Source organism: Arachis stenosperma, chromosome 5 (assembly GCF_014773155.1).
Source record: "Arachis stenosperma cultivar V10309 chromosome 5, arast.V10309.gnm1.PFL2, whole genome shotgun sequence".
NCBI classification, from domain to species: Eukaryota; Viridiplantae; Streptophyta; class Magnoliopsida; order Fabales; family Fabaceae; genus Arachis; species Arachis stenosperma.
Window position 1 is genome coordinate 135416440 of NC_080381.1, and position 13576 is coordinate 135430015.

The 13576-nt window shown below is 33.7% G+C and overlaps 1 protein-coding gene across 1 annotated transcript; it reads right to left on the reverse strand.

Moving 5' to 3' along the window:
• Positions 1-896: 896 nt before the first annotated feature.
• LOC130983181 (probable methyltransferase At1g29790) lies at positions 897-4028 on the reverse strand. Its single transcript, XM_057907367.1, has 2 exons — positions 3958-4028; positions 897-2409 (listed from the first exon to the last, which is right to left on the reverse strand). Exon 2 carries the CDS (start codon positions 2391-2393, stop codon positions 1008-1010), a length of 1386 nt encoding a protein of 461 aa, XP_057763350.1. The 5' UTR covers positions 2394-2409; positions 3958-4028; the 3' UTR covers positions 897-1007.
• Positions 4029-13576: the final 9548 nt, after the last annotated feature.

The following is a 13576-nucleotide window of genomic DNA, read 5'->3' on the forward strand; positions in this document are numbered from 1 at the left end:
TTCTGTTTTGTGTCAAGTACCTGAAAGGTATCCCTTGCTAAGTTGGGTAAGCACTTAGTGCGTCGAGTCTAGGTAATTACATATCAGAGTCAAGTTTGTGTTGAAGCTTTGATATGTCTCTGATAGGATTATGTTGAGTACTTGGGATTGGTGTATGTAATACTTGGATAGATAGTGAAAATTTTACTAACGTTGTGGTGGAGACTGGATATAGGTTGCATTACACTAGGCAACTGAACCAGGATACATGGCTGTGTCATCTTTTTTTCTCTGCTCTAGTTCTGTTTTTCACGATTTATGAGACAAAATGAAATTGTCTCCTGCATAATCCACTACACAGACTAAACAGAAGCTAAGTTATAAACTCTGGTTTTAAGGCTTTATTAATCAAGTTTAAAGAAGGTTATAGATTCAAACTTCCCGTTCTCTAAGCCATCAAGAACCTTCATAAATAATATGATGATTTGTAATAGAAAAACACGTTATTCACGTGCACGCTATGTAAATATTTTGTTGAATTTTGTCCAACTTGATTAGACTTAGTTGACAAAAAAATTTGTGCATGCAGCAATAACAGCTATTAAAATATAAAAAAATAATATGATGATTTGTACTGGTTAAAATTCATACTCAAACTCATGAAAAAAAAGGACAAAATTTGTGTAAGCAAACTACCACACAACTAACCAACTTAAGTTGGTCAAGTAATCAACTCATTCGTCTGGTTAAACAAGTGTCGAGAGTTCGAATTTAGCCGTGTATATGAAACAACTTATTAGTCAGTAGCAGACCTTTAAATAAAGTTTAGATTTGTGACGAATTAGTCATTAACGTGTTGGATCGAAAATTCCATAGGCATAAAATTAGAAGCTACCACACAACTTTGTAGTTTCTCTTTATTTTACGCATAAGTTAGAGTACAAGTTTAAATGAATACGAATGATCATATCACTCCTCCAAATAATAAATTCATAATATGAAAAGAAGCAAGAAATTGGTATTTTCATTCATATAGCTCTAGGAGGTTTTTCCAGCAATGCAGAGAGATACACCTCATCCTTTGACTTTGGACTAATAGCCCATTTATGCTTCTTGTACCTCAGCTGAAGAAACATGTACATATAATCATCCAAATCCTTCTTACTACAGAAGAATCTATCAATCCACAACAACCCTCCAGGCCTCAAAATCCTGTCCCAATCATACAATATAAAATCAAGCAGCAAAAGATCTATCCATCCATCCATGAAACCAGTGCTATGAATCAAATCCATGGTGTTATCAAAGAATGGAAGCCTCTGATTTAATGTTACATACAAAGGAATCAGTCCCCTTAGTGCTATCATCTCATTGAATGGAGCACCAAGGTTCAGTGCTGTCGAAACAATTGTCACGTTCTGTTCCCTCATTCTTGCAGCAAATGTTCCGGTTCCAATTCCATAATCCAATCCGATTCTTATTTCCCCTGGCTTGATTTTCAAAACATCACTGATCATAAAATCTGCACTGAGTGAAGAGTTTGTTACCCATTTCAGCTTTTCCTTTTCCATTTCGAAGCAGCCGGTGCATTTTGTGTATCCCCTTTTCGGATTCTTGCTTTGCAAGCAATCAAAATTTCTACAACGGTAATTACTCCACCGGACATTCTTGTTGTCCGGAAGCTTCCAGAGTGACTCGTTGATGGGGTAAGGCTTCTGGTACTCTTTTGAAGCTCTTGTCAAACACCTTCGTCTAGGCAAAGGATCGCAGCCGTTGATCATAAGCTTCTGTGCGAGATTCCAGTCATCGTCGCAGTAGGATCCAATGTCATAGTCCATGTACTGTTGAAGCTCATTCTTGTACAAAACACAAGCATGCCCAATTGTGTTGTAAACTTTTTCTGTTCCATAGAGATTGATCTTACCAACTCTGTTCTCTTTTGGGGTTATGTACTTTCTGATTTCCTCTGTTAGAAAGAAATTGATTAAAGGATCCTCTTTCACTATGGAGTTCTTTCCTTCTTCTTCTTCAATCTTTGGAAGCCTAATTTGTCTTAGGGCGACATTGGCACTATGAAGAGGCCTAACTATTTCGTATTCTAAGAACACTTTTTCTAAGGTCCCCTTGTTTTTCTCCAATTCTTGTAGCTTTGACTCGAGCTTGTACTGCAAACTTTCCAACCTATCCAACACTTCTTGTACTCTTTCGGAGAGTGATTTGGCGTCGAAATCTTCGTAAACTTCCTTTGCCGTGTAGAAATGGTGGCATATATCTTCATTGTGTAGGAAAAAACCAGCATAGTAGAATCTTGCTAGACTCAAAATGCTAACTAAGATTACCAACCCTCCAAGAATAATTTGCAGCCACCCCATTATTCTGGAAATTTTGTATTTTGGAATACATGACCTCCCCATTACTGAGCACAAACTCCTATTGATGAAAATTTCAAAAACAGATGAATTATTCTAGTATATATATATATATATATATAAAGCAAATGTGAAACTTTTAGGAGGAACAAATTGGGGGAATTAAAAGAATGTGTAACACAAGGTATGGAGAAGTGATGATCAAACTTTGCTTTTTTGGGGGGAGGATCCACAACGACATGAAACGCAATATGTTCTAATACGGAAACAGATATGCATTACGCCAAAAAAATATTGTATGTGAATAATATATAGCATTTTGGTACCTAGATGAATTGTGAAATGATAACCGGTATGTCACCTAATCGGTGAATTCATGTTGCATTTGACTATTTGAAATCTTGTAAAGACATGGCTCTCCTAGCACCGATTTTTCTACATCCAAGATCCGGTTCAGAAAGAGTATCTCCAATTAGGGGTGTACTTGGTTTGGTCCGGTCCGAAATCCAGTCTAGACTCCAACACTTTGAGACTAATTTGGTGTGATTTTATTGAGTTTAGAGTTGAATAAGAATCTCAAAAATAGACCGGTTATTATTTAAAACTGGGTCTAAGTCAAGGCGAACCCAACTTCACCTGACTCATGTGTATCTTAAGGGGATTAAAAAATGTATATATATTTTAAATTAATTCCAATATTATGTTTTTAATTATAAGCTTATTGTTTTACTTTTAGGCCCAATTTGGATAAATAGCTTAATTAAACTCCTTTTGAAAAAATAGTTTAAACAATAAATGCTTATATTAAAAGTAGCTTATAAATATGTTATTTTCTATTTAGTTTTTTAGTTCTAAAAGTACTTATTTTAAGTAAAATATGATTAAAAAAACTTTTTATTATGAGAGAAGTAATTTTTTTAACTTCTCTATAAGAACTTAAATAGCTTCTTAGAAAATTACAATTTGGTTTTGAAAATTGCAACAGACATTAATATTACTACTTTTTATAAGTCAAAAGCTCAAAAAATGAACTTTTGAAACTTCTCAAACAGGCCATTAATCACACTTATTGAATTAGAAATATACAAAAAAGTATGAGATTAAAATTTATGGAAAAAATTCAAGTTCAAATATAGATATACTTCTTGGTAACAAATATGTTTTTTCTTTTTTATTAATAAGTATATCATAACTTTTTGACATAATATTTATCAAGATTCAAACTTCACCGATTTAGACACAATTTTAGTGTGACCCAAAAATAGTAAGATTTTACCAGATTTAAAGTTGGATAAAGATCTCAAAAATAAACTCAATCTAAAATCAACTTTGAGTCAAGACGAAACCAGCTTCACCCGACTCACGTACACTCCTATCTCCAACTAATGAAAATGTATGAGTTTAACTACAGGTATATAGGAAAACATGTTGCACTATTGACTCCAATAATTGGAACAAGTTATTAATCAACCTTAAACCACATATTGGGCCCACTGAATTCTTAGTCACTTCCTGAGAATCTTAACAGAATACAGTAAAATCATATATATCAGCATACAAGAACCATGGATACATATTAATGCTCTAGCAGAAAGGAAAATCAACATACCTTGCTGAGTTTTCGGGTTTTAACCTATGCTTTGAGTTTACAAAGAGGGTGCTGCTTGCTACATGCCTACATTAGCCTATGCGAACAATTTCTGTTGAAGAACTTCAATTGTCTATCCAATGAATTTTGAAAAGAGAACAAAAAGAAAAGGACATAAAAACAGTGATTCATGAACTTGACATAGACTACAGAACACTCAAAGTGGTCAATTGACTTGATTGGTTTATAAACTACTAATTATAGTGCATAGTTCTTACGTGATCACAAGATATCTTACGCAATAGATAAACAACTGAAATCGTTGCGATCCAGTTTTAGTGCTGAGAATACTTAGATATCAAGAAATACCACATGCCGTGTGATTTTTAAATCTCAAATTGCATAAAGTACCCTTCATCTTTACTTAAATTGCATTTAACCCCAAATCTTTATAAAAAATTAGCACCTCACAGTTAGTTGACACTTGAGTACTTGACAGTCCCCTTTCTTTCATTCTTTTTGTTGACTGCTGCAACTTTTGTATCTTCGTTTGTTTTTGGTCTTCTATGTTGTTGCACCACGAGCTATTTTCTTATTGGGAATTTTTACGATGAAGAAAACAATTGGACAAGGACTACATCCAAATAATTTTAGTCGAAGGCATTTTTATTGATAATAAAATTTGAGTGCAATTTTGTTAACGACAAAATTATTCAAATATATTTTCAGTGGTTTATCCATTTTAAATTTTATAAACATGTACAAATGTACAATGCATATCACAATTTCTTTTGAATTTTTTTTTACTAAAAAAAAATTTTATTCTTCACTAAGATTTTACTCTTTACTATAATATTAACTTTTTTTTTATTAGTTTAACTAGTGACTTAATTTTTTTAATATTAGCTAATTTTTTAAAATTATTTTTTTATTCTAAATTATTAATCATAAATCCTAAATTTTAAAATTTATATTTTAAATCACAACTTGAAACTCTAAAACTACCAAAAATTGAGAGTTAAAAAAATTATAATAAAAGGTTGACTAAAATTATCTAACTTGGTTAGGCATACTTTTTTCTTTTATACTAATCGACCATTTTTATTAAGGGAGAGGGCATAAGGCCCAAAAAGAAAAACAAGAAAGCAAGTTAGGTAGTGGCAGCCAATAAACTGCAACCGACCAACCCGTCTCCCCGCCAATCCAGGTATGCAGAGAAACCAAGAAAGACGCCAAAGGAAGGGACATAGGGAAAGCAAGTTAAGTTGTTTCCTTGGGTGGGGAAGTTCACGAACTATACCCCCCTCACGGCTCCTATAATGGAGGTTTACCAGCAAATCGCGGACAAAGGTATCCTATCAAAATCCTGACAACTGAAGAATAAGACAGGCGGGAACAAGAGCTTGTATTGTGACTATCACAAAAGCTTCAGTCACAAGACTCATGACTGTTTTGACATAAAAGACGCCTTGGAGAAAGCTATTCGTGAAAAAAAGTTGACTGAGTTCTCTCAGTTCATAAAGGACCCAAGAAGAAGAGAACATGAACGTTCTAAGGAGGACCGAAGCTGGGCGGTAAGGCCAAGGAAAACATCCAATGAGAACGCTGACAACGCCCCGACGGTGGTCATTAACATCATGGTAGGGTGAGATGCACCCCCCAAATCAAAGTCGGCAACAAAAAAAGATGCCAAGGTCCTAGCTGTGTCATCGGGAAACTCTAAGGCCCCATCCAAAGAATCTCCCAAGATATCTTTTGGCCCGGAAGATCAATGGTGCCACGATCATCCCGGGAATCCACCCATAGTGATTACGGCAATGATCAGGACATGCCTAGTCAAACGGATTCTCGTCGATACAGGAGCCGATTCCAACATTATGTTCAGGAACATGTTTGATGCCTTGGGTCTCAGAGAGGCCGATCTCAAGATTCACCAACATGGGGTCATTGATCTGGGTGACAACTACATATGACCTGACGGAATGATCTCTCTCCCAATCTGTGTGGGAACCGAGGAAAGTAAGAGGTCAGTAATGACGGAGTTTGTTGCCTTGAGAAACTCCATGGCCTACAATGTTATTTTGGAAAGGAAGACCATCAATGAATTTTTAACTGTTATATAAAGGGAGAATTCTTGTTTTTGAAAAAATTGGCCTTTTGAGTTTTATGTAAAACTGGTTTGGTCTTTTTGGTTTTGAATGAGGAGGTTTCAAAGTCATTTTTTAAAATTGGATTTCTTTTCTCCACAAAATTAAAACCAGATTTAATGAAAAAGACCTTTAGTTAGCAATTACTTTGTCCAAGTTTTCAAAATCTTTAGCAAACTTTGCTAAATCAATATTTAAGTTCTTAATCCTCTTTTGTAGTTTTTCAATCTCAACAAAAACTTCACTTCCAACAATGAATTCCTTATTTTTAAATCCTCTATTTTAGTATTCCAAATCTCAGTTTCTTGTCTCAAAATACTAAAGGATTTGACTTTGCTTAATTGTTCTTTGAGTTTGACATTTTCTAATTTTAAGGCTTTATTTTTATTTTTATGTTTACTATATTTTTTAAAAAACTTTCCAGAATTTTCAGTTAAATTATTAATAAAAAAATATAATTGATCAGCTGAAAGTCCGCATCATCATTGATTTGATCAGCCATGAGACAAATTTGAAGTTTATGGTCAGTCTTCTTTCTTAGTGTCATTTTCAAGATTCTCCCATGATGCCATTAGAACCTTCTTCTTCTTCTCCCTTTTGTTGCTGTTCTTTTTCTTCTTTTGTGGACAATCAGATCGGTAATGACCGATTTTTTTGCAGTGATAAGAGATAACTTTACTTTGGTCTCTTTTGAAGTCCCTTGAAAAATATTATTTTTCTTTTCACTTTGACTGATCATTCTTCTAAACTTTCTAGCGAAGGAGATAAGCTTATTATAAGAGAGATCAACTTTCGATTCTTCATCTTTGTAGGAGATCTTGAATTTTAGCGCAAGATCCTTTTTCTTTGGTTAATTACGAGTTGTTTCATAAACCAGCAATTTTCCTCTCATCTTGTCGTAGGAGATTTTTTTTTTTAGATTGTTCCCTTCAGCGATAGTAATGCTCTTGTTTTTTCATTTTTCGGTGAGGCTTTTTAAGATCTTTCTCACGAGCTCTTTTTCAATGTGTTTCTTCCTCATAACATCAAGATTATTCATGATTATAGAGAATCTTTCTAACATCTCATCTATGACTTCACCTTCTTTCGTGAGAAATATTTTGTATTCTTTCATAAGCTTGTTAATACGAGTTTTTTGAACTTGTTCAGTTCCTCCATGAGTGAAGTTGCTTCTCCCATATCTCCTTTGCACTTTTACATCTTGAGACTTTTTTAAATTTGTCAAAACTAATTGCACAATGCATTAAATTAATAGCTTTGGCATTTAGCTCAATTTTCTTCTTGTCTTCATTATTCTATTCACGATCCTCTTTTGGAACGACATTTCCTTTCTCATTGAGTTTGATAGGAATGTTTGGTCCATTAAGAATAATTTTTTAGCTGTTGTAATGGATTGCACGAAAATTCTCATCCTTTCTTTCCAATAAGCATAGTTAGTATCATTAAAGAATGGCGACCAATTGTTGGATTGTCCTTCTGTTAAAGTGAATGCAATAATTTAGTTCGTCAAAGATCGTTAATTCCAAACTGTGAAGCTTGCCCCTTGAATCAGACTCTGATACCAATTAAAGATTTCTAAGTGAATTGAGAAGGAAGGGTTTAAATCAATTCAACCACTTCTAGGCTATTTATACAACTTGCCCAGAACTCAAAATTTAGAAGATAATTTAAAAAAAATCTCCTGATTAGTATAGTAAAACAAAAACAGTTTTACTGAAAGAGATGAAGAAAAAAGAGAACACCACGATGTATCCTGATTCGACCACGAAATATAATGTGACTTACGTTCAATCTCCACTACAATAATGATAGAATTTTCATTATAATCAAGATTGATTGCATACACAAATTTTAAGAGACTCACATTTTTATAAATCACCTAAACTATCTTAAGTTTAGTAAATCATCTAAGTGCTAACTCAACCTAGGTAAGAAAAACCAAATGCACTTTAATCGCAACTCACTTTTAAAATCAAACACTCAAACAATATATTAACATGGCTTTTGTGTGATCAATTCTCTTTATCTTTTGTATTTCTCAATATAAATTTATTTTTAGACAATAAAAAAAATGAACACACTCAAAACACAAGAAATACAAAAATTATTTGTATAGTCTGAAAATCTACACAAATTGATTGCCTTCTTTCTTGATAAATCAACAATATGTAGAGTTTCATATCTATTCTTTAATGTAAGAATTATTTTTCTTTTGATGAACTTAACCGTTGCGCTCTTTAATGCACTAATCGTAAAGGATGATACTTTCCATCTTTGTTCTTCAACATATGCAGTAACTTGCACTCTTTAATGCACTAACCATAAAGGGTGAAACTTTTCATCTTTGTTCTTCAACATATGCAGTAACTGTCCAAACATTATTTGATAGTGTTGAATCTTTCCAAACATAATTTAATATCATTTTTAATGATATCTTTATTAATGTAGGTGTTTTGCATAATTCTTGTTTGTGATTTATCATCCTTGATTAATTTCTATAATACTTATCATAAAAATCAAAAAATAATTAATTATATTTGTCATCATAATATATCAAATAAATTCTTGATTCAACACTAACTATATTCTACTAAAACATCAACTCATTTTGTGTGTAGAAATTTTTTGTAGGTACCCCAATTGCTATTTCAACAATGTACGAGGGAGTAGTTTCAGGTTTTTAGTTTATATCATCGAACTTGATTTCTATCATCTTTGTTTTAGGTATGACTTTAGAACAATGCACATTTAAAATACCAATTATTTTTTATTTAAAAAAATCTCATTTTAAATTATATATGTTTATAGGTTTTTTTTTAAATAAATAGAAAATTATATATTTATCATTTTATACAATAACACATACTTGTTGTAAAATAAATAAATAAATAAATAAATAAATAAGGAAGAGGTAACAAATATAAAGTAAAGAAATATAATTAGATAACAATATTAACCACAATTATTATCTCAATATAAAATATGATACTTATATATTTATATATATGTATGAGTGTATGAAAGAAAGAAAGAGAGGAAGAGTTTTGTATATAGAGAATATAGAGAAAGAGAATTCTTATTGATTGTAGTGTATAATCAATGGAGGATTAACCTCCTGTTTATACATGAATAAGATCCACATTTTCAACCTTCATTAAATGGAGGCTCTCTTGGTAATATGAGCATTCTACCATGGAAATATTGAGCCATCCACGTTATTAATGGTCATCCACATTATTCATACTTATCACAACACTCCCCTTTGGATGACCATTTAGAATTATTGCCTCGTTAAAACCTTACTAAAGAAAACCCAATGGGAAAAACTTTAGTGAAGGAAAAAGAGTACAATATCCTTTGTGATGGGGACTGCCTCATTAAAAACCTTGTCAAGAAAAACCCAATGGGAAAAAACCTGGCCAAGGAAAAAAGAGTACAGTCTCCCCCTCTTGCCGACATCATTTAATGTCTCGAAATCGGCGCATCCTAATCTCATGTACCAATCTTTCAAAGGAGGATTTTGGGAGTGACTTTGTGGAAAAATCTGCCAGATTGTCACTTGAGCGGATCTGTTGGACATCAATTGTCCCTTGATTTTGAAGATCATGAGTGAAGAAGAATTTGGGAGAAATATGCTTTGTTCTATCACCTTTGATATATCCGCCTTTAAGTTGAGCAATACATGCTGTATTATCTTCAAACAGGACAGTTGGAGCCATCTTATGATCAGTCAGTCCACATGATAACAGAATATATTGAATCAGGCTCCTCAGCCAAAAACACTCGCGACTAGCTTCATGAATTGCTAGTATTTCAGCATGATTAGAGGAGGTTACTGCTATCGTCTGTTTCGTGGACCTCCATGATATAGCTGTACCACCATATGTAAACAGGTATCCTGTTTGAGATCTGCCTTTATGTGGATCAGACAAGTATCCGGCATCTGCATAGCCAACTAGTTGTGACTTGGATCCGTAGGGATAAAACAACCCCATATCAACCGTTCGATGAAGATATCGAAAGATCTGTTTGATTCCGCTCCAATGTCTTCTGGTTGGAGAGGAACTATATCTTGCTAATAAATTCACCGCGAATGATATGTCATGTCGCGTATTATTGGCAAGATACATTAGCGCTCTAATGGCACTAAGATATGGTACTTCAGGACCAAGGATATCTTCATTCTCTTCTTTAGGACGGAATTGATCCTTTTCCATATCCAAAGATCTTACGATCATTGGGGTACTCAAAGGATGTGACTTATCCATATAAAATATTTTCAAGATCTTCTCTGTGTATGTCGCTTGATGAATAAAGATCTCATTTTTTGTATGCTCGATCTGCAGGCCGAGACAAAATTTAGTCCTTCCAAGATTTTTCATCTCAAACTCTTCTTTTAGATTTTTTATAATTGTTGGAATCTCTTCAGGAGTCCCAATGATATTTAAATCATCAACATACACAGCAATTATAATGAATCCAGATGCGATTTTCTTTATGAAAACACATGGACAGATATCATCATTCTTGAATCCGTTTTTGGCCAGATACTCAGTAAGACGATTATACCACATTCGTCCAGATTGCTTTAGACCATATAAAGATCGTTGCAATTTAACTGAGTATAACCCTTGTAAATATTCACTGGATGGTTTAGATATCTTTAGTCCTTCAGGGACTTTCATATAGATATCCCGATCTAATGAGCCATATAAATAGGCTGTTACTACATCCATTAAATGCATATGCAGTTTATGATATGCAGATAAACTGACCAAATAACGCAATGTTATCGCATCCACTACAGGAGAATACGTTTCTTCATAATCTATAACGGGCCTTTGTGAAAAATCTTGTGCCACAAGTCGGGTTTTGTAGCGCACAACTTCATTTTTCTCATTTCGTTTTCTCACAAATACCCATTTGTATCCAACATGTTTTACATCTTCTGGTGTACGAACTACAGGTACGAAGGCTTCACGTTTTGCAAGTGAGTCTAATTCAGCCTTCATGGCTTCTTCCCATTTTGCCCAATCATTCCTTTGTCGACATTCTTCGACTGATCTTGGCTCAAGATCCTTACTTTCATGCATGATATTCAATGCCACATTATATGCAAATATTTCATTGACAATTGTCTTATTTCGGTCTCATTTCTTTTCTGTAAAGACATAATTTATCGATATCTCATCATTTTCACAATTTTCATGTACCTGAATGTCTTCTGGCATTAAAATTATATCAGAACTTTGGACAACTGCAGGTGTCTCTACTATGTCTCTTTTAATAGGAATATTATTTACCTCTTTTCTCTTTCGAGAATTTTTGTCTTTGGAACCGATAGGCCTGCCATGCTTCTGATGTGTATTTACTTCAGTGGCTATTTGTCCTACTAGGACATCAATTCGAATTGGGGCATTTTCTACCCTGCCATGCTTCTGGCGTGAATTTGCTTCAGTGGCTGCTTGTCCTACTGGGACATCAATTCGAATTAGGGCATTTTCCGCTGGTATATAAGATTTCGTTATCCTCTTTGTATCGGAAAATGCATCAGACAATTCATTTGCTATTCTTTGCAAATGTATAATCTTTTGAACTTCTAGTTCACATTTCCCTGATCGAGGATCTAAATGCATCAAGGATGATGCATTCCAATTAAGTTCCTTTTCAGGAAGCTTATTCTCTCCCCCTAATGTTGGAAATTTTGATTCATCAAAATGACAATCCACAAACCGGGCTTTAAATATATCTCCCGTTTGTATCTCAAGATACCTTACTATAGAGGAAGAATCATATCCAACATATATCCCCAATTTTCTTTGGGATCTCATTTTGGTGCGATTAGGTGGTACAATGGGAACATATATCGCACACCAAATATTCTTAAATGGGAGACATTTGGCTACTGGCCAAAAGCTAATTGCATAGGAGAGAACTGATGGTAACTCGTTGGCCTCAAATGAATAAGTGTTGCGGCATGTAAAATAGCATGCCCCCAAACCGAGGTTGGGAGATTTGTTCTCATAAGCAAGGGTCTAGCAATCAATTGGAGGCGTTTAATAAGTGATTCTGCTAACCCATTTTGTGTGTGAACATAAGCTACTGGATGTTCAACACTTATTTCATTAGCCATACAATAAGCATCAAAAGCTTGGGAAGTAAATTCATCAGCATTATCAAGACGAATTGTTTTGATTGGATTTTCTGGAAATTGTGCTTTTAATCGAATGATTTGAGCTAGTAATCTCGCAAACGCCAGGTTCCGAGAAGACAATAAGCACACATGTGACCATCTCAAAGATGCGTCTATTAGGACTATAAAATATCTAAAAGATCCACATGGTGGATGAATAGGTCCACATATATCACCTTGAATCCTTTCTAGGAATTCAGGGGACTCAAATCCAATATTTACTGGTGATGACCTTAAAATTAACTTTCCCTGAGAACATGCAGCACAACAAAATTCACTAATTTTAAGAATCTTCTGGTTCTTTAGTGAATGTCCATGAGAGTTTTCAATAATTCTCCTCATCATGGTTGTTCCCGAATGACCCAATCTATCATGCCAAGTTATGAATTCATTTGGGTTAGTAAACTTCTGGTTTACAGTGGCATGTGATTCAATTGCACTAATCTTAGTATAATATAACCCAGATGAAAGTAAGGGTAATTTTTCTAATATAACTTTCTTATTTGAATCATGAGTTGTGATACATAAGTACTCATAATTTTCCTCATTCATAGTCTCAATATGATATCCATTTCGGCGAATATCTTTAAAACTCAACAAGTTTCTTTGAGACTTGGTAGACAATAGTGCATTATTTATTATGAATTTTGTTCCTCCAGAAAACAAAATTATAGCTCTTCCGGAGCCTTCTATCACATTGCCCGAGTCAATAATAGTATTAACATATTCTTCTTTTGGTACAAGATGGGTAAGATATATATCACTTTTAAGAATAGTGTGCGAACTTGTACTATCCTCAAGGCAAATATCTTCAGAATATGTCCTTGCCATTTTTCTTCAAAAAACAAATGATAATAATAATAAAATGAGTAGAAGTACATGCATTGTAAAATTATTCACATGAATACTTAACAAACACATACATATATCAAACTATTCCATTATTGATCAAATAGGCAAAATTTCCTTTAGAATCCTTAAAGAAATTAGATACATCATAATGAGTGGTAGAATTTTCATCATTTGAAACAAAATTTATTTCCTTTTCTTTGTCATCCCTTTTCAAGGATGTTTGATAAAGATCAACTAGGTGCCTTGGGGTACAACATGTACGTGACCAATGGCCCTTTCCACCACAACGAAAGCATTTATCCTCAATTGATATACTTTGCCCATTATTTCTTTCTTTATCCCACTTATGGTGAGATATTTCTTGTGGGCATAATTTCTTTTCCTTCCATAATTTTTTTATTATCAAAATCTTACCATTTACCTCTTCGGGGTTAATTGCCGCATTTAC